We start from the raw sequence: 22,815 nt of genomic DNA, 5'->3' as shown, positions 1-22,815 counted from the left end.
AGAAGGCAGAGAGTGGTTGTACATGGAAAGTATTCTGCCTGGAGGTTAGTGTTGAGTGGGGTCCCGCAGGGCTCTGTTCTTGGGCCTCTGCTCTGTAGTTTTTATAAATGACTTGGATGAGGAGGTTGAGGAGTGGGTTAGTAAATTTGCAGATGACACAAAGGTTGGAGGTGTCGTCGATAGTATCGAGGGCTATTGCAGGCTGCAGCATGACATAGACAGGATGCAGAGCTGGGCTGAGAAATAGCAGATGGAGTTCAACCTGGATAAATGTGAAGTGATGCATTTTGGAATGTCGAAATCGAATGCTGAATATAGGATTAAAGACAGGATTCTTGGCAGTGTGGAGGAACAGAGGGATCTGGGTGTGCAAGTACATAGATCCCTCAAAGTTACCATCCAAGTGGATAGGGTTGTTAAGAAAGCATATGGTGTTTTGGCTTTCATTAACAGGGGTATTGAGTTTAAGAGCCGTGAGGTTTTGCTGCAGCTCTACAAGTCCCTGGTGAGACCACACTTGAAATATTGTGTCCAGTTCTGCTCGTCCTACTATAGGAAAGATACAGAGGCTTTGGAGAGGGTGCAAAGAAGGTTTATCAGGATGCTGCCTGGACTGGAGGGCTTGAAAGGTTGAATAAGCTTGGACTTTTCTCTCTGGAGAGAAGGGTGAAGAGAGGAGACCTAATCAAGGTGTACAAAATAATGGGAGGAATAGATAGAGTCAATAGCCAGTGACTTTTCCCCAGGGCAGGATTGACTGGTACGAGAAGTCATAGTTTGAAGATATTAGGAGGAAGGTGTAAAGGAGACATCAGAGGTAGGTTCTTTACACAGAGCTGTGAATGCATGGAATAGTTTGCCAATTGAGGTGGTGGAAGCGAAGTCATTGGGGACACTTAAGCGACTGCTGGACATGTACATGGAGAGCAGTGAGTTGAGGGGTGCATAGGTTAAGTTACTATATTTTACATTAGGATTAAGTCTCGGCCAAAGGGCCTGTTCTGTGCTGTACTTTTATATGTTCTATGTTCTATGTTCATGGATACAGCCAGAGCCATCTGCTCTTGCACCCTCTTTAGAATTTTGCCTCCTCTTTTACATTGTCTTTCAATGTTCTTCCAACCAAAATGCACATTTCATATTTCTCTACACGAATCACATCTGTTATCTATCCATCTACCCCTCAAACTTGTTAAAGTCCTTTTGGAATTCCACACTGTCTTCACATTTCTTCCAAGTTTCTGTTTACCTCAGACTTTGAAATCATCCCCTGCACACCAAATCCAGATCATAAACATATATCAAGAAAAGCAAGAGTCCTAATACCGACTCTGGAGGAGCTCCCTCTACAAATCTTCCTCCAGCTACAAAAATATCCATTGACCATAACTCTATTTCCGATCAGTCAGCCAATTTTGCCACTGTCCATAGCCAATTTTCCTCACAAATTTGTTGTGTGGCATTATATCAGACACATTCTGGAAATCCATGTAGATACCATCAACAGTGTTCGCCTCAGTGTTAGCCTTTCTGTAACTTCTTTAGAAATTCTGGCAAAGGTAGACAGGAAAGAACTTGTTCATTTAGTGGAAGGATCAATGACCAGGGGCAAAGCTTTAAGCTGAAGGGGCTAGACAATCAGAGAGGATGTGAGGAAAATCTTTTTCATCGAGAATCTACCACTCACTGCATGTAAGGATGATGGAAACAGAAATTCTTATAACATTTAAGTAGTATTTAGATGTACACTTTCAATGCCAAGGCATACAAGGCCATTGGCCAGATGATGGAAAATGGAACTAGAATATGTAGATACTTATTTTTGACTGGCACTGACTCAATGGATCAAAGAACCTTTTTCCATACTGAGCCCTCTTTGACTTTTACTTAAGCAGACACACTTTCTCCTTTAGAAATCCATGCTTACTGTTTCCAATCAACACACATTCATCAATGTTGACCACTAATTCTAGAACAAAAAAGTTGTTTCGAGAAGCTTCCCCACCATTTAGATAAGATGGCTTAAACAGCAGACAATACCCAGATCTTTTTGATCTTGCAGTTCCAAGAAATCACTAAATTTTCTTTAAACCAGCTTCACAAATCTTCCATTTCTAATTCTCAAAATCTATGAATATTAATAGAACATAGAACATTACAGCACATTCCAGCCCTTCGGCCCTCAATGTTGTGGGACTAATCTGAACCCTATCTATCCTACACTATTCCATTTTCATCCAAATGACCATTTAAATGTCCTTAAAGTTGGTGAGTCTACTACTTGGAGGCAGGGCATTCCATGCCCCTACTACTCTCGAAGTAAAGAAACTACCTCTGGCATCTCTCCATTTCTATTACACCTCCTCAGTTTAAATCTATGTCTCCTCATGCTAGCCAACACCATCTGAGGAAAAAGGCTCTCACTGTCCATCCTATCTAACGCTCTGATGATCTTATATGTCTCAATTCAGTCAATTCAGCCTTCTCTCTAACTGACAGCCTCAAGTCCTTCAGCCTTTCCTCATAAGACCATCCCTCCATACCAGACAACATCCTAGTAAATCCCCTCTGCAACCTCCCCAAACCTTCCACATCCTTCCTATAATGTGGTGACCAGAACTGTACACAAAACTCCAAATGTGGCTGCACCAGAATTTTGTACTGTTGCAACATGTCCTTGTGGCTCCGAAACTCGATCTGTCGACCAATAAAAGCTAACACACCGTACGCCTTCTTAACAAATATCAACCAGGGTGGCAACTTTCAGGGATCTAAGTACGTGGACACCGAGATCTCTCTGCTCATCTATACTACCAAGAATCTTATCATTAGCCCATTACTCTGCAAGCCTGTTGCTCCTACCAAAGTGAATCATCTCACACCTTTCTGCATTAAACTCTATTTGCCACCTCTCAGCCCGGCTCTGCAGCTTATCTATGTCCCTCTGTAACCTGCAACCTCCTTCAGCATTATCCACAACTCCACCGACCTTAATGTAATTCGCAAATTTACAACCCATCCTTCCACACCCTCATCCAGGCCATTTATAAAAATGACAAACAGGAGTGGACCCAAAACAAATCCTTGAGGTACATCACTAGTAACTGAACTCTAAGATGAATATTTCCCATTAACCACCACCCTCTATCTTTTTTCAGCTAGGCAATTTCTGATCCAAACTGCTAACTCATCTTCGATCCCATGCTTCTGTATTTAGTGCAATAGCCTACCGTGGGGAACCTTATAAAACACCTTACAGAAATCCAGATGCACCACATCAACCGCTTTACCTTCACCTACCTGTTTGGCCACCTTCTCAAAGCACTCAATAAGGTTTGTGAGGTATGACCGATCCTTCACAAAGCCATGTTGACTATTCCTAATCAATTTATTCCTTTCTAGATTATTATAAACTCTATCTATTATAACCTTTTCCAACACTTTGCCCACAATTGAAGTAAGGCTCACTGGTCTATAATTTCCAGAGTTGTCTCTACTCCCCTTCTTAAACAAGGGGACAACATTTGCTATTCTCCAGTCTTCCTGTATTTCTGTAGACAATGATGACGTAAAGATGAAAGCCAAAGCCTCTGCATTCTCTTCCTTGGTTTCCCAGAGAATCCTAGGATAAATCCCATCTGGACCCAGGTAACTTATCACTTTTCACACTTTCTAGAATTGCTAACACCTCCTCCTTCTGAACCTCATCCTATCTAGTCTAGTAGCCTCTACCTCAGTATTCTCCTTGACAACATTGTCTTTTTCCAATGTGAATAACGGAGATAAATATACATTTAGCCCTTCTCCTTTCTCCTTGGACTCCACACACAACTTCCCACTACTTTCTATGATTGACTTAATCTTACCCTAGTTATTCTTTTATTCCAGATATACCTATAGAAAGCTTTAAGGTTTCTCATGTCCCCTCCTGGCTCTTCTTAGCTCTCTCTTTAGGTCTTTCCTGGCTAAATTGTAACTCTCAAGCACCCTAACTGAGCCTTCACATCTCATCCTAACATAAACCTTGTCCTTTCTCTTGACATGAGATTCAACTTCTTTAGTAAATCACGGTTCCATCACCCGACCACTTCCTCCCTGCCTGATAGGTCATATTTATCAAAGACATGCAGTAGCTGTCCCTTGAATAAGCTGCGCATTTCAATTGTGCCCATCCCCTGCAGTTTCCTCCTCCATCTTGTGCACCCTAAATCTTGCCTAATCATATCATAATTGTTGTTACCCCAGCTGTAACTGTTGCGCTGTGGTATATACCTCTCCCTTTCAATCACTAAAGTAAACATAATCAAATTGTGGTCGTATTACCAAAGTGCTCACCTACCTCCAAATCTAACACCTGGCCAGGTTCATTACCCAGTACCAAATCTAATGTGACCTCACCCCTTGTTAGCCTGTCTACATACTGTGCCAGGAAATCCTCCTGCACACATTGGACAAAAACTGACCCATCTAAAGTACTGGAACTATAATATTTCCAGTCAATATTTGGAAAACTAAAGTCCCACATAACAACTACCCTGTTACTCTCGCTCCTATCCAGAATCATCTTTGCTAACCTTTCCTCTACATCTCTGGAACTATTTGGAGGCCAATAGAAAACTCCCAACAGGGTAACCTCGCCTTTCTTATTTCTAACCTCAGCTCATACAACCTCAGTAGACAAGTCCTCAAAAGTCCTTTCTGCTACCATAATACTATCCTTGAATTGTTATGTACCATAACAATGCCACATCTTCCACCTCACAATTTGAGCCACATTCACAGCCCAAATGATGATCTTAAATTGGCTGCAAGTGTCACAAATTTCCTTTAATGTCTAAGTGGTTAGGACTGGAATGCACTGACTGAGAATGTGATTGAGGCAGATTCAATCATAGCTTTCAAAAAGTTGTTAGATTGAAGACAAAAGTACCACAAGGTGAAGGAGTGGGATAGCTGGCTGTTCGTGCAGAGAGTGGACATGTACACAACAGGCCAGATGATCTCCTCTGTGCTTTAACCATCCTACAGTTGTATAAAACATCTCAAACTGTATAATCAATTAAGAATTGATGCTCAGCAATGAAGGAGATGTTAGAACAAAACACTGAAAGTTTGGATGATGAGAGAGGCTTTAAAGTCCATATTGAAGCAAGAGAGACAGAGATAGTTGACATAACCCCACGGAGCCCAGTATTCCGTCACCAAGTCATCCTTTGTTTCCATGTGAGAGTCCTTGACTTTAGTACTGCCTCATTTAGAGTCAAGTCAGTATCTGTTTTTATACATCAGCCACAATTCCCTTATTGGGTCAGATTAATTTGCCCAATCAGTGAACGCATTCTCCACAAGGTCCAGCTGACTGAACACGTTACAATTGCTACAATGATGAGATCTGAGGAAGGAGTTCCAGAATACAGCTCCTGAACAATTGACTGCAGAGATGGGGTGAAGTGGGGAATGCAGAAAAGGCCAGTGTTAAACCCCTGCAATTACCTCCATGAGTGCATTGCAGGTCTACCAATAGTGCATGGACTGCAAGAGTTCAAGAAAGGAGCTCACGGCCACCTTTTAAAGGACAACTGGGGATGGCAAACAAATATTGGCCCAAGCACTGACGCCGACACCTTACAAATGAATTAATAAAAATAAATGCATCTAATTGTAGCGATTACAGAGGTGGGGAGGGGGTAAGGCCATGGAGGGGTAGATCAGCAAGGCAATAGTGTGTGTTTGGTGCCAGATCAGATTGGCGATAACAGAGATGTTTAGTCCTGGAATGGTGCAAGGTGGGAGTGTAATCGCTTTAGTTAATAATTGAGTCTAAAGGTATGAAGGTTTGGATGAGATGGTTTCAGCAGCAGATGAGCTTGGTGGGGCAGAAGACTCATGCTGTTTCAGAGTTTGAAGTCGGCAGTCTTTGTCATAGCAAAGAAGTTCATCGCAGGGTCAAATGGATGAAGCAATTCCAAATGGTCTGTCTTATATTGGATTGGAAAGAGGACATAATAGTTGACAAGTGAATAAAGATTCTTTTGTGTGATAATGACAAATACTTTGATCTTCTCAATTCTCATGCCAGAGGACATTATTTTCATGTACTTGTACTTGAGATACACACATTTTGCTAAATGTTATTTGTTCATTTCTAATAAAGATTTGAGGACCTTTCATGGAGATGACTACTCAATACAGCCTGGTGTCAATAATTTGCCATGAAACATTTAATGTTAGGTGACTTCACTTTTTAATTCTGTACTTTTTTTTTTCATGTTGCAGAGCCTCCAGATCCTCCTGAAATTGAGATTCGTGAAGTGAGAGCACGGAGCATCGCTTTGAGGTGGAGCATGGGTTTTGATGGGAACAGTCCCATCACTGGCTTTGACATTGAGTGCAAAAACAAGTCAGGTGAGTTCCAGAAACTGGAGGACCAATCTTCAACCCCATGGTGTAATAATGGGGGCAAAGGTGTTTTTAATTCTCAGACCCCTCTGCATGGCCTTTCAAGCATATCCATTTGGAGGTCTTTCTGGCAACAGGTAGCAGCAAACGCTCAGGGAGTAGAAGGCCTAGACTTGGCTTTCATGAAAGAAGTTTTGGCTTCGGAGTGTTGGCGTTTGCAGTTGGGACTTGGGGAGTTGGGAGTGAGAAGAGCATGAGGGGCAGGATGTGGATGAAGGGAAAGACAGGGAAAGACAGGGCCAGCATGCATTTTTTTTTTCTGTACTGATTGGAAGAGCAAGGACCAAGGAAACAGAAATAGAAGTAAATTCATTTTTCTGGTTTTCTCGCTCTTACTTTCTGTTTTAATCTCTGCCCCTTCCCTACATTTGCTACGAAATTGATGACTTTTCCAATCAAGAGTTGAGTTAAAATTGTCTCAATGAAATCATTAGATATCCATTTCCTTATTTGAAGAAAGACCTTTGGCCATCAAATGGCATCCCTGCCACTTGTTTAAAATGATGGGTTAAAGTTAGAACTCACATGTGTGCCAAAAGGATCAGTGCTAGTTCCATTGCTTTTCATCATTCATATAAATGATTTGGACGTGAGCACAAGAGATATAGTTGGACACAAAAATTGGAGGTGTAGTGGATAGCAAAGAAGGTACCTCAGAGTACAACGGGATCTTGATCAGATGGGCCAATGGGCTGAGGAGTGGCAGATAGAGATAATTTAGATAAATGTGAGGTGTTACATTTTGGAAAAGCAAATCAGAGCAGGACTTATACACTTAGTGATAAGGTCCTAGGGAGTGTTGCTGAACAAAGAGACCTTGGTGTGTAGGTTTATAGATCCTTGAAAGTAGAGTCGCAAGTAGATAGGATAGTGAAGAAGGCATTTATATTGTGTGCAATTCTGGTCTCCTTCCTATCGGAAAGATGATGTGAAACCTGAAAGGGTTTAGAAAAGATTTACAAGGATGTTGCCAGGGTTGGAGGATTTGGGCGATAGGGAGAGGCTGAATATGCTGGGCTGTTTTCTCTGGAGCATCGGAGGCTAAGGGGTGACCTTATAGAGGTTTATAAAATTATGAGGGGCATGGGTAGGTTAAGTAGACAAGGTCTTTTCCCTGGGATGGGGGAGTCTCGAACTAGAGGGCATATGTTTAGGGTGAGAGGGGAAAGATATAAAAGGGATCTAAGGGACAACTTTTTCGGACAGAGGGTGGTGCTTTTATGGAATAAGCTGTCAGAAGAAGTGGTGGAGGCTGGTACAATTACAGAATTTAAAAGGTATCTGGATGGGTATATGAGTAGGAAGGCTTTAGAGGGATATGGGCCAAGTGCTGGCAAATGGGACTGGATTAGGTTAGGATAGCTGATCGGCATGGATGAGTTGGAGCAAAGGGTCTGTTTCCATGCTGTACATCTCTCTGACTCTCCATGAAGGTGCCAGGATTGGACAGAGAGGGAGCAACTGATGGGGAATGGGCTATATTGGCTGATTTAGCTCCCTATCCAATAGCGTGAACAAAAGAGATTTTCATTGTTCCCAGCAATAGGAAATTCTGAAAATTGATGTCTCACTGCATATCTTTTGCATCCATCGCCTTGCACATTAATAAGAGCAGAAGAACTAGGTGCAGGAGTAGGCCATCTGGTCCATCGAGCCTGCTCCGCCATTCAGATAATATGATGGCTGCTCTTTTCATGGCCTCAGCTCCACTTACCCGCCCTCTCACCAAAACCCTTAATTCCTTTACTGTTCAAAACATTATCTATCTTAGCTTCAAAAACAATCAATGAGGAAGCCTCAACTCCCTAACTGGGCAGGGAAATCCATAGATTCGCAACCCTCTGGTGAAGATGTTCTTTCTCATTCAGTCCTAAATCTGCTCCCCCTAATTTTGAGGCTACGCCCTCTTGTTCTAGTTTCACCTGCCAATGGAAACATCATCTCTGCTTCTATCTTATGTATTCCCTTCATAATTTCATATATTTCTATAAGATCCCCCCTTATTCTTCTGAATTCCAATGAATATAATCCCAGTCTACTCAGTCTTTCCTCATAAGTCAACTTTCTCAACTCCGGAACCTAGTGAACTTCCTCTGCACCTCCCCTAGTGCCAGTACATCCTTTCTTCAGTAAGGAGACCAAAACTGCACACAGTACTCTAGGTGTGGCCTCACTAGCACCCTATACAGCTGCAACATAACCTCTCTGTTTTTAAACTCAATCTCTTTAGCAATGAAGGACAAAATTCCATTTGCCTTCCTAATTACCTGTTGTACCTGCAGACCAACCTTCTGTGATTCAAGCACAAGGACACCCAGGCCCCTCTGCACAGCAGCATGCTGCAACTTTTTACCATTCAAGTAATAGTCCTTTTTACTGTTATTCCTACCAAAATGGATGACTTCACATTTATGTGTATTCCATCTGCCAGACCTTTACCTACTCACTTAAGCTATCTATGAACCTTTGCAAAGTTTCACAGTCCTCTGCACACTTTGCTCTACCACTCAAACTCTACCACTTCTGCAGACTGACGCACTACACGTGGTCACCAACTCCAAATCAACTATGTAAATTGTGAATAACTGCATCCTAACCCTGATCCCTGAGGCACACCACTAGTCACTGACTGCCAACTGGAATAGTACTCATTTATTCCCATCTTTGCTTCCTTTTGGTTAACCTATCCTCTCTCCATTACTAATATAATGCCCGCAACACCTTGTATCTATATCTTATGCAGCAGCCTTTTGTGCAGCACCTTGTCGAATACCTTTTGGAAATCTAGGTGCGCCAATTCTACTGGGTCCCTGTTCTCCACCGTGTTTGTAAGGTCTTCATGGAATTCCAGTAGATTAGTTAAGCATGATCTGCCCTTCATGAGCCCATGCTGCGTCTGCCCAACAGGCCAATTTCTATCTCGATGCATTGCTATTTCTTCCTTGATAATAGACTCAAGCATTTTCCCCTCTACAGAAGTTAAGCTAACCAGTCTATAATTCCCCATCTTTTGTGTACCTCACGTTTTATACATTGACGTTACATTTGCTGTTTTCAAATCTGCTGGAACTGTCCCAGAGCCGAGTGAATTTTGGAAAATTACCACAAGTGCATTCGCTATTTCTCCACACCATCTCTTTCAGCACCCTGAGATGCATTCCATCAGGGCCAGGAGACCTGTTTACCCTTTGCTCCATTAGCTTGTCCAACACTACCTCTTTTGTGATAATGATTGGTTCCAGGTCCCCACCCATCTTCGTCTCTTTGTCAATTACTGGCATGTTATTCATGTCCTCCACTGTGAAGATTGACCCAAAATACCTATTTAATGTCTCAGCCATTTCCTCATATACCATTACTGAATCCCCCTTTTCATTCCCTAAAGGACCAATGTTTACTTTCACCACTCTTTTTGTTTTATATATTTATAGAAACTTTTGCTATCCATCTTTGTATTCTGAGCTAGTGGTGAGTGTTGCTAACATTCTGTTGTTTTTAGCTAAGATTAGACTGTTACTTCACTTCCACCTTCACACCCTGGCAGACTCCAGTAAACATCGTGCAGTAACAGGACGTACTGAACATGTCCTGCAAGGGTTTACCAGCAACAGAAGCTAAGCAAGTTCACACTGCCTACAAAAATCCTTAACTAGAGTTTGACAATTTGACAAAACCCTTTGATCAAACACATAGCCGTTCCTCCTGGCGAATGAATTTGCGGGTTGTCAGAGATTTTCTTCCTATATTCAACAGTAGCTTTGTTAATTTTAATATTTAATAATATGGCACGGCATCATGTCGACTTTTACTGTCCTCAACGCCAGCACTCTCTCATCTGGAAAAGAATTTGGATGTACAACAAATCAATTCCATTGGGGATGGGGGTTGCTTCAGATAGTTCATAGAAACATAGGGAAAAGGAGTAGGAGTAGGATATTTCAGCCATTTGAACCTACTCTGCTATTCAACATGGTCATGGGCTGATCATGCATCTCAGTCCCCTGTTCCTGCTTTCTCCCTGCTACCCTTTGATCCCTTTAGCCCTAAGAACAATATTCTAATTGCCAGCCTGACTGTTAAACAGGGGAAATGGCTTCATTGAATTAGCAATAATGCAGATCTTCAAAGCAAATTGAGAAAAAAAAATCATAAGATGTCAGAGCAGAGATAGACCATTCAGCTCAATGGGTCTGCTCTGCCATTCAATGAGGTCATGGCTGATCTGGTAACCCTCAACCTCACTTGTCTGTTTTCTCCCAACAACCCTATATTCCCTTACTGACGAACTGATACTTCCATTCTCAGCGCTGCACTTCGAAAATGATCTTTTTTAATGATCTGAGGGAGGCAAACGTGTCGTAATGGTGGTCTCATTTCATTCTTTTAAATCTATAACTTTATTGCTCGTATTTGTATAATGTTCCATTTGAAAGTACATGGTGTCATTGATTATTCAGTGGGTTTTTTTTAGGCTGTTAATGCCCTGAGGCTGTAAATACTTGGTGTCAGTTACATTAACCTTATGAATATTATAAAACCCAAGGGCTAATGTAACAGAAGTTGTGTGTTAGCTGCCTTCAGAAGCAATGTTTAGCAATTCAGGTATCACACAGTCATTATAAAGTGACATCTTTCCTGCAGTTTGTGCAAAAGTGTGCTATGTGCTGGTTAATTGGAACAGACTTAATGGCAGATGGCTTTTAAAAACATTTTTATTTTGCTTCTTCTTTTATGTCGGCCTGGATTTTGATGTAGATTTAATATTTGAGGCTAACAGTGTTCAGTTTTCTTGTAAGAGAAATCTGAGATCCACCTCTGGCATTTGCATCTGTGCAGTTCTATGTGAAATCTAGGACTTGCTCTCAGAGATACCCTGCTTCTCAAAAGGGTGTACTGTTGGAGCCCCTGAGGATAGTGTCAACACAGAAATCACTGTAGTGATGTGAACATAGCATGATTATGATTAGTCTAACATTAAAAATATCAGGAAATGTTATGACTGATGAATTCAGAAATACATGATATTTAATAAATGGCAAATACTATTAAATATCATCTCTGGCCCTGAAAATTTATTTTATGCATATGGAGTGTCAGAAAGAACCTATGGATTTTTAAAAAGAAAATTTAAAAATTATTTTACATTTTCTGTTTTTCTATTATTTTCTTTCTTAAACACATCTGTATTGCCCATCTCTATTTTGTCCCCTGCATAATGACTGCATCTGGAGTGCTGTTCAGTTTTCATCTCCTGAATTGAAGAAAGACTTACTTACATTAGAAGCCATTCAGAGAAAGTGAACTTGACTGATTCCGAGAAGGAAGGGCTATCTTCAGAGCATTAGTCGGACAGATTAGGCCTGTATACTTTGGAATCTAGAAGAATAAGACGTAAGCTTTTAAAGCTTGTAAGGTTGCAATAGGGACTGTTAGAGCAGATAATGAGAGAATGTTTCCTCTAGAGGATAAAGTTTAAAGGTAAGGGCTCTATCATTTAAGATGGGGGTGAGGGGGAATTTTTTTCTCTCAGTGAGTTGTGAACAAGTGAAGTTGTGTCCCTCAGATTGTGGTGAAGGCAAGGTCATCAAACTCAGTCTGGATTAGATAGATTGACATTGGAGTGAGGTGAAATTGGGTACTGCAGATGCTGGAGATTAGAGTCAAGATTTGAGTGGTGCTGGAAAAGCACAGCAGGGCAGGCAGCATCCGTGGAGCAAGAAAGTTGGCGTGTCTGGTAAAGGTCCTTCATAATTGACACAGGAGTTAAAGAATGTAGGGAGTAGACAGGAAAGTGGAGTTGAGGGCATGACCGGGCCAGCCATGATTTCACCAAATGGCTGAGCAAGATCAAGGAAAGGAAGGGCCACTTTCTGCTCCTACTTCATATGTTTGTGTGTGAGGAGAGATTTTCCGATGCTCCTTCCCAAAATTGCCGGCTGTGCCCAGGATCAGGTAGATGATTAGTAGGAAGGTCTACCGACAAAGTTGTGATAGGTTTCTAATCAGCTATCCCTGAGATTAACAGTGAAAGCTGCTCCTTCATCACTGAGGGAAACATCAGGACCATTAAACATATTCCTCTCCTGTAGTGAGTTTGCTCTGTTATGATACCCCATTGCAGCACCTAGCAGTTCTGCTCCTTACATTGATTCTAATCTGTGAGCCCCACCAACCCCTACCCTGGGTTTTCTGACATTAAAATGCCCCCATTGACTGAAACTTTAACTTGTTCTTGAACTGAGATCAATCTTCAGGAAAGGCTGTTTCCCATGCTTGTAACAGCTCCCCCACACTGGGCAAAGTACTGAGGTTTGTCCCCATTTTGACACATCTGAAACATCAGTTCACATTTAGCTCTGGTTGGGTGGGAAATATCTTTTTACTACCAACAAAGAATCCCTGTAAAAGTGGATGTCAGTCTACAGCACAGCATTCCCAGACACTTAGGAAGAAGTGATCAATCATGCTCAGGCCACTCAGAAACATTCACACATGCATGATGAAGGAGCTGACAATGTTGAGGTGTGACAGATTGGCAGGAGCAGTGTTCAGGGAGCTTCCTCCTGTGCTGCCCTTCACATGGAAAAATGTGATTTTAACTGAAGCCATCCATTGGGATTGGGGTGGGTTAGGTGACCATTGACGTTAATGTTGTGCGAAATTGGGCACAGGAACAAAATGAGCTAAATCCACCTTTATCTGTCTGATAATTAAGTCTGAAGTCAGGAATATGATGATGACCCTTAATTATATTTTAAGAAATTATCTGTTTGCCAGTAGTGGCATCCATTTTGATGTGCCCCATATTTAATGAAATGAAGCCAATATTAGATCATCATTAAAGATCTTTATCTTTCAACGGAATTCATTCTGTGTCCCACAGATTCCTGGGATGCAGTACAAAGGACAAAAGATGTCTCACCTCAGTTGAACCAGGCTACAATCATCGACCTGCACCCTTCTTCCACCTACAACATCCGTATGTATGCCAAAAACCGCATTGGGAAAAGTGAGGCCAGCAATGAGCTCACCATCACCACAGATGAAGCAGGTAAAAGGTCACAGGTCAAGGGTTGAACAGGTTGAGCCATCTTTGGCTTTCATCGTCTCAGTTAGTGGATAAAAACTCAGGGCAAGTGGAGGGACAGAGAATGAAACATCTTGGAAAATTCTCGCTGATCCCATAATGATCCCTGAACCCCAATCCAGGAGGTGACTCTGATGCTGACAACAAAAGTCAGAGAGTTAGAGAGGTCTACAGCCCAGAAAAAGTTGCTTCAGTTCATCAAGTCTGTACCAGTCAAAGACAAGCCCCTCACTATTCTAATCCCATTTTGCAGTACTTGGCTCGTAGCCTTCTCTGCCTTAGCTCTGCAAGTATATGTATAAATACTCCTGAAATGTAAAATGAGGGTTTCTGTCTTTACCACATGTTGAGGCAGTGAGTTCCAGATTCCTACCACCTTTGGGTGAAAGTGCTTTTCCTCACATCCCTCCCTAAAATCCATGCCCCTGGTGATTGATCCCTCCAACAAAGGGAAAGGTTCCTTGGCTATCCAATTCTACTCTATCCTATTCTGTGCGCATCATAATTTTATACTTCACAATCATGTGCCACCTCAGTCTCCTCTCAAAGGAAGTCAGTCTCAGTCTATCCAATCTCTCTTTAGTCGTCAATCCTGTGCTTTGCTACCTTCCACAAAACTGACAATGCCATTAGACATGTCATATTTATGTTGAAGTTACTCTCAAGACTGCTCTACTTTCTACATCTTTCTGTCTCTCTCTCTCTCTCTCCATTCTTACTCCAAATGATACGACACTGGTGGCAACACCTTGTATTTAACTGCAGGAACCTATAATGATAACACATTGAGGATCTGTCAGCCTAATGTTCACCCGCTCCCAGCTACATATTGGGTATCTAATTTTACTGTCTGTGTGTGTGCATCTCCTCGACTTTGTGCAGAGAGAGTCTTGCTCTTGAATCAATCAATGATGGTGCAGTGAGACTCCATGAATCAATCTGATTGAACATTATCACAGTGATTGAAGAGGAGTCCAATCATACTGAAAAGGCTGTGCACTGACGTCATGCTGTGAACCATCAGCCTTCCTTGCTGATTGATCTACAGAGTAATAAAGAATGAGACTTAACTTGGTTGTGGGGTGGGGGGGGAGGGAGCTGGGATGTTTCTATCCTGTTTCTACTACCAAGATTACATTTACTTGAACAAAAAAGCACTTTCAGCGCCTGTTAGGTATGACCTTGAGATAGTTTTCTTCACACTGACAATACCAGATTTAAGAAGGGATTAGTCATTTGAAAATGACAGGAGTAAGGGATGGAGGAAGAAGAGCTGTAAACATACGATAAAGAACATTTGATATGCTTTACTTTTCTAATTTTCTGTATTCTTAGATATGAAAGAGCTCTAGTTAAACCCAAATGCATTTTCCCCAGTTATCAACAATTTGCAATTACTGATTTGCTCCATTTTGGTCAGACTGGCATTTATTGCCTTGAGAAAGGTAATGGTGAGTTTCCTTCTCGAATCTCTATAGTCATTAAAGGTACTCTTGCAATCATTTTTAAAAATTTAATATCATTTGATCCAATGGAATGACTTATCAGGCCATTTCAGGATACGTTTAAGTGTCAGTCAGCTTGCTGTGGGACTGGAATCACGTATGAGGCAATAAGTGAACCAGTTGCGTTTTTACAACAACCCAACTTTCTCTCGATCACTTTTACTAATTAGTTGATCACCTTGAAATTAGTCAATTCTCCAGGTCACTTCTTCTGGAGAAAATTGATGGTGATCAGCATTGGAAAAAAAAGGATAATTTCGAGCCTCCCATTGTAAACCAGAGGTCTAAATATGTGTCGTTTCCATTTTTTTTTTTGAAATTTTATCAAGGGATACTTTTCAGGAGTTTCTTTATCATTCTTACTAACTCATTTATTCAGTGATGCAGTCATATGTGAATAACACCTAATGCATTTTAGTTGACAGATAGAATATTGGGCTCACACTGAAACAGAATTAGAATTTATTGACATCTTCAATAATGATCAACTTTCCATTAAAATAAAACCATAACAAATAAGTAAAATACTAATTACCTGGAAACCGGAGTGTTTTAATTGGTAGAAGACAATTAGCGTAAGTTAACAATTTTCTTTCAAATAAGTGACACATCCAAAAGACCATCATCCAAATCATACCTCCCACAGGCTTGTGAGATCACAGCTTACATCGCACATACACAAAGCTGGAACAATTCGGGTTGTATTTATTGCTGTTTTCACTACATCTCAGATTTAAATTTAACAATTGGCACAGAAGGCAGGTCCTTTTAGGTGATGCAGGCTATGACAGGATGTATGGCAGATTTGGGTGACATGTGCAGTGATGCCCATCTATCGAGGTCATCTCGCTGCATCTTTTCTGATTTACACAAGCAGCACGGGAGATTCTCACTAGGAGATGCTAACTGATGGATATGAATGCTGGTTCAATGCCTTGTTAATGGCATAACCTGCCTCATTATTAATCAGCTTTCTATCTTACCAAACTCACCAAACATAATGATGGGAAAAAAACTTGACAAAGAAATCAAAGCAAGCCACTTGCTTTGAACAACCTTCATGTTAGAAACTGAGTACGAACATCTCAGGGTATACTCCATGGGCACCAGTCACATGCACACTGAAATAACATCATAACTCACCCTTTATTTCCAAGTATATAGTACGTGACACTGATCTAGCTAGTGCACGGCTGGATCCTAGAGTGAGCAGAACCGCTGACACTTCTGTTTTTTTTGTTTTTTTTTAAAGTGCACGAATCTTTATTCAATTTCCACGACCAGGAAGAAAGGAAAACACCCGGGTGGCCAGTGACAAACATTGCCCTTCATATCAAAGGGCAGTGCTGTGTGATCAAAACAGTGAGGGGGAGGGTAGGGACTAAATCAAAATAGAGTTGGAGGGAGAAATGATGCACTCCACTCCCTGCGGCGCCCACCTCTCCCTGAACAACTCCAGGGTGTTGGTGGACACCGCGTGCTCCTTCTCCAAGGACACCCGGGCTCTAACGTAACCGTGGAAGACCACTTCAGTTTTTTTTTCTCTTTCTTTTTTTTTTGCTTTTTTTTAATTTCCCAGCACCCATGGTGTGTGTGTGCGCGTGGGAGACACAGTGAAAGACACAAGGTGCACGAATCTTTATTAAGTTTCCACCACCAGGAAGAAAGGAAACACCCGAGTGTCCAGTGATAAGCAGTGCCCTTCTCATCAAAGGGCAGTGCTGTGTGATCAAAAACAGTGAAGGGGAGGGTAGGGACTAAATCAAAATAGAATTGGAGGGAGAAATGATGCACTCCACTCCCTGCGGCGCCCACCTCTCCCTGAACAACTCCAGGGTGTTGGTGGACACCGCGTGCTCCTTCTCCAAGGACACCCGGGCTCTAACGTAACCGCGGAAGACCACTTCTGTTTATCTTTTTTTTTGTTTTTTTTTCTTTTCTTTTTTTTATAGGAAAACACCCGGGTGGCCAGTGACAAACACTGCCCTTCTGATCTCCTAGTTATTTTGTTTTTCTTGTGAGACACAGTGAAAGACACAAAGTGCCCAAATCTTTATTCAATTTCCACCACCAGGAAGATAGAAAAACACCCGGGTGGCCAGTGACAAGCACTGCCCTTCACATCAGAGGGCAATACTGTGTGATCAAAACAGTGAAGGGGAGGGTAGGGACTAAATCAAAATAGAATTGGAGGGAGAAATGATGCACTCCACTCCCTGCGGCGCCCACCTCTCCCTGAACAACTCCAGGGTGTTGGTGGACACCGCGTGCTCCTTCTCTAAGGACACCCGGGCTCTAACGTAACCGCAGAAGACCACTTCTGTTTATTTTTTTGTGTGTGTGTGTGCAGGTGGGAGACACAGTGAAAGACACAAAGTGCACGAGTCTTTATTCAATTTCCACCACCAGGAAGATAGGAAACACCCGGGTGGCCAGTGACAAACACTGCCCTTCACATCAAAGGGCAGTGCTGTGTGATCAAAACAGTGAAGGGGAGGGTAGGGACTAAATCAAAATAGAGTTGGAGGGAGAAATGATGCACTCCACTCCCTGCGGCGCCCACCTCTGCCTGAACCACTCCAGGGTGTTGGTGGACACCGCGTGCTCCTTCTCCAAGAACACCCGGGCTCTAACGTAACCGCGGAAGACCACTTCTGTTTATTTTTCTTTTTGTTTTTTTTTTGTTTTTACTTTTTTTTTGCAGTCTATTTTTGCTAAATTGTTTTTTTTATTATTTATTAACCCCCACACTACCACCTAAGTGCGGTAGTGCTTATTATATTTTTTTTTCCCCAGCACTCATGGTGTGTGTGTGCGCAGGTGTGAGACACAATCAAAATAGAATTGGAGGGAGAAATGATGCACTCCACTCCCTGCGGCGCCCACCCCTCCCTGAACTCCTCCAGGGTGTTGGTGGACACCGCATGCTCCTTCTCCAAGGACACCCGGGCCCTAACGTAACTGCGGAAGACCACTTCTGTTTATTTATTTCTTTTTTTTTCTTTTTTTTTCTAAACACCCGGGTGGCCAGTGACAAACACTGCCCTTCACATCAAAGGGCAGTATGCTCCCCTTTTTTTTTTCTTTCTTTTTTTTTTCTTGAAAACACCCAGGTGGCCAGCAACTCTTATTTTTATTTTTTATTTTTTTATTTTTTTTTATTTTTTTTTTCTTCTTTTAAATTTAACCCCCACACTACCACCTAAGTGCGGTAGTGCTTATTTTTTCCCCCAGCACCCATGGTGTGTGTGTGCAGGTGTTTTTTTTTCAAATTCCACCACCAGGAATATAGGAAAACACCCGGGTGGCCAGTGACAAACACTGCCCTTCACATCAAGGGACAGTGCTGTGTGATCAAAACAGTGAAGGGGAGGGTAGGGACTAAATCAAAATAGAACATCTCTTGTTTATTTTTTTTTAACCCCCACACTACCACCTAAGTGCGGTAGTGCTTATTTTTTTCCCCAGCACCCATGGTGTGTGTGCAGGTGTGAGACAACCACTTCTGTTTATTTATTTATTTATTTATTTTTTTTTAGCACTGCCGGTGCGCTGCAGGAGAATCCCTCCCCTCCAAGGGCCAGTGCCTCTTCGCCAGAGAGACCGGGGGGGATTTTTTTTTTTATACAAAATCTCCTGTTTTTATTTTTTTAAATCTCCTGATTTTTTTTTTATTTTAACCCCCACACTACCACCTAAGTGCAGTAGTGCTTATTTTTTCAAGGACACCCGGGCTCTAACGTAACCGCGGAAGACCACTTCTGTTTATTTTTTTTTGTTTATATTTTTTTTTTCTCCTGTTTATTTTTTTTTAGGAGGTCCCTGTTTTTTTTATTTTTTCTCTCTTTTTCCTTTTCTTTTTTAACCCCACACTACCACCTAAGTGCGGTAGTGCTTATTTTATCCCCAGCACCCATGGTGTGTGTGTGCAGGTGTGAGACACAGTGAAAGACACAAAGTGCACAAATCTTTATTCAATTTCCACCACCAGGAAGATAGGAAAACACCCAGGTGGCCAGTGACAAACACTGCCCTTCACATCAAAGGGCAGTGCTGTGTGATCAAAACAGTGAAGGGGAGGGGAGGGACTAAATCAAAATAGAATTGGAGGGAGAAATGATGCACTCCACTCCCTGCGGCGCCCACCCCTCCCTGAACAACTCCAGGGTGTTGGTGGACACCGCGTGCTCCTTCTCCAAGGACACCCGGGCTCTAACGTAACCGCGGAAGACCACTTCTGTTTATTTTTTTTTTTTTTCCAATTCATATAGCATTTATTCAGTCTTGAGGCTCAACAGATTGGAGTGATACCAGTTAATTTGAGTTCACAAAACACATCTTCAGTTTACAGAAGCCAACCTTGACATCCTGCAGGAGGACCCTGCCTCCACATTTATTCTGGAATTCCATCAGTTTCTCAGTGTGTTCCCATTCTTCATGGGACTGCTCCCTAAAAGAACTCAGCAAAGTGACGCAGGGCAACATCATCCCGGTCAAAGTAAGAGGAGGACATGGAGAGGTAAACATAGGAAGAATAAAGCTCCATGTTGATCTGCTTGTTAACAACATCCTCACAGTCCTACCACTTCTGTTTATATCTGTCAACCAGGCCTCTCTGATGGGACCAGGTTAACAACCCTAATTAGGGAATCCAGATTCTATGACATCCACCTGGCTGACCTTGTTGCAATCATTACATCTCCCCCCCTCTAAGTCCTGAGACATAGCCTTGTTCTTGTTCTTTTAGCTTCTCCAGGAGTGGTTTTGTACCAGGCCTGGTTCCTTGGACCCTGCCTTGGCTATTGGTGGCACATACTGGACCGTAGCCTGCCTCTTGCACCCAGACCATCTCGGCCGAAGCTAATCTTCTTCAGGTAGTAATGGTATCGAGGTTGCAACATCTGCCGTGTCCATCTCTTCCTCAGAGGTTTCTTGGACGCCAGACATCACTAATCCTATCCATTCAACTTTTCTCTGCTTGGTCACCCTCATGATTGATTATTTTGAGGATTTTGATGCAAATTAACCTTACTCCCAGTGTACATTGAGGTCTGTTGTAAACTGAGTATAGACCATGGAGAAAATTTGTGAAAAAGATTGATATACCAGAGCTGTGAGATTGTAACTAATAGTCAGAAAACACTGAACACAATGGAGATATTTGTTCTCCAGAAGAGAACATGACCTTGCCGTTTCAAATAATGGTTCTGAAGAGGTTAATTTTCATTTGGTTTTCACCACTCTACTGATAGTAGAGAAGATGAGTTTTACCTCAGCTATCAAATGGAACGGGGTCTATCTACCAGCTCCCTTTGGTCCACGTACTGTAATTGTACTTATAGCTAGAATACATAAATCTTCTTTTATCTAAGAACCTTGCCTATGCTGTAGACACTTTATAATGGTGTATCCTCTGCTGCTGGTCATTAGATAGCCTGAAGTCAAAGCAAAGGACAATTGGTGGCAGTAAAATGACTCAAAAAACTGTCACTCAGTACCACTTACTAATAGAAGTGGCAAATACCAGGAGTCATTATCCGGAACAACATCACAGAACAGATGGGGGACTTTAAAGTTACAAAGGGATGTGGTTGGGAAGATAGTGGTAATGCTATTAAGCTAGGAGTCAGAGGTCCAGGCTAATACACTGGGGACATGGGTTCACACTCTATTGTAGCTAATAATAGCATTTTAAATGTGTTAGTTATTTTTATGAATGGAATTGAAAGGCTTGATACACCAGCATGTTAAGATCATAGTTGAACGTACTCCTGAACAAGTTAGATCACAAAAGGAAATCTAAATCATTTTGTTTTAGAATAAAATTCAAGTTTCTTACACCCAAGACAAAAACCAAAAAAAAGTCTAGATACAGAAATGGTTTGAAAGATTATAAACACAAATAAAAACAAAGACTCATCTGTTCCACAGTTCCATCATTTTAGAAGAATTCAAAACCTAAGAAATCATCTTTCTATTTTTAATCTTAGTGTAATTTAGTTGATTCTTCCCATCCTTATCTGTAAAATCTAATGTCTTCTTACATAAATATACAGAAGCTGAGAGCTTAGATTTCATCAGCTTTTAATAACATTGCAGATTTCTGTCCAAAGACCCAGATCCGGAAATTGCACAAGCTAAACATTTCTACTGAGCTACCTTATTCACATATCGGCTTTGCAAAATCTTATCTCAATGAAAGAGGCCATAGTTGTTTCCAACCCAACTGCTGAAAAGCTTTCAATCTCTGCGTTTTCTAAGTTAAAATTAATGGTTGTTTAATCTCCAACAAAAGCAAGATAATGGCCCTCAATGTTAACCCCATCTGTCGTTAGTCACTACAGTAAAAATTATCTTCAACTGACACTTCAAAGGATCCCTGCTCTCGAACACTTAATGAATACATGAAAGACTGTCTGATCTAAGTCATTCAGAAAAGCAACCAAACCATATGCCACTATTTTAAGATCCAAACTCTAAAATTGATAATAACACATAAATCAGACATGTAATAGAGACCATGAAAGTATAATCGATTGTGGTTAAAAAAAAATCTAGTTTACTAATGTCCTTGAGGAAAAGAAATCTGCTGACCTTATCTGGTCAGATTCAAATGTGAATTCAGACACAATAACATTGTTGACACGTAACTGTTCTCCAAATTGACTGAGCAGGCTACTCAGCTCAAAGGCAATTAAGAATGGGCAGCAAATGATGCTCACATCAGGAAAGATTAAAAAGAACTAGAAAAAATGGAACAGTATTGTGCAGCTCTCAGAAACTTCTTTGCAACTTTGTTCCTACACACCTATCCCCAGTAGCCACAGGATTTAAGAAGAAAAAGCTCCTGGGGATAAAGAATTAGCTTTATACAATGTTTCCATTAAGATATGAACCAAGTGCTAACTCACTTTCCAAATTGCTTTCCACTTCTTCTCCTTGTATTCAAATTACTTGGGGCTGGAGACATTTTCCTTAAGCCTTCATCAAGTTAATTGGTCTATTTTATCTCCATTGGTGCCTTTAGTCCTTTCAATTCAGGCCCTCCGAAAACACAATTACTTGCTGTTTTATTGGCAGAATTCCTGTTGCTTTCAAGTAAACTGTCCCTGTTCTACACTTGACAGCTGCCTCGTGCAAGCAGTATAAAGATTAATGTGTCAATGTTGCTCTTTGAGGAGGGAACAGTGTTTGAAGGGAACACGAGCTTAAAGAATCAATGCTGTATTGTTGGTACCTTACATTTAGCCTATGGTCCCCTTGGCTATATAGCACCTCATTGGAAGATTGTGATTGGTAAATTTATCCTGTTGTCTCCAATCACCCTGGTAACTAGTGCGGATGGTTCATTGTTGTCTTGATTTCAATTATTTTTTTTTAAATTGCATGGTTGTGTTTGAAAATTGTTCCGATCTGAAAATCCCAAGTATCATTTTTTACCGTTACAGAATCCAATAATATCATTCACAAACATGTGCCAGCAACATTGCCCATTTACAGTCTAATGATCATTCAACTGTGCACCCTAAGTGTCAGATTCTAACAGGAGAAAGTGAGGACTGCAGATGCTGGAGATCAGAGCTGAAAAATGTGTTGCTGGAAAAGCGCAGCAGGTCAGGCAGCATCCAAGGAACAGGAGAATCAACATTTCGGGCATGAGCCCTTCTTCAGGAATGAGGGGGTTCTGCCAAGCAGGCTAAGATAAAAGGTAGGGAGGAGGGACTTGGGGGAGGGGCGTTGAGAATGTGATAGGTAGAAGGAGGT

General features: G+C 41.6%; 1 protein-coding gene across 2 annotated transcripts in view; it reads left to right on the top strand.

Annotated features, from left to right (window-relative positions):
- LOC122555394 (Down syndrome cell adhesion molecule homolog) overlaps positions 1–22,815 on the top strand; it is a 662,754-nt gene that overhangs the window by 505,749 nt on the left and 134,190 nt on the right. For both annotated transcript variants that reach the window (XM_043701363.1, XM_043701364.1), the window contains exons 14-15: positions 6,277–6,405; positions 13,343–13,510. In XM_043701363.1, coding sequence (XP_043557298.1) covers positions 6,277–6,405; positions 13,343–13,510 — 297 coding nt within the window. The remainder of the gene's footprint in view (positions 1–6,276; positions 6,406–13,342; positions 13,511–22,815) is intronic.

The sequence above is a fragment of the Chiloscyllium plagiosum genome, chromosome 12 (assembly GCF_004010195.1).
Source record: "Chiloscyllium plagiosum isolate BGI_BamShark_2017 chromosome 12, ASM401019v2, whole genome shotgun sequence".
Classification (NCBI taxonomy): Eukaryota; Metazoa; Chordata; class Chondrichthyes; order Orectolobiformes; family Hemiscylliidae; genus Chiloscyllium; species Chiloscyllium plagiosum.
Note: the sequence above shows the minus strand (reverse complement) of the source record. Positions and strands in the feature narration are given on the sequence as shown.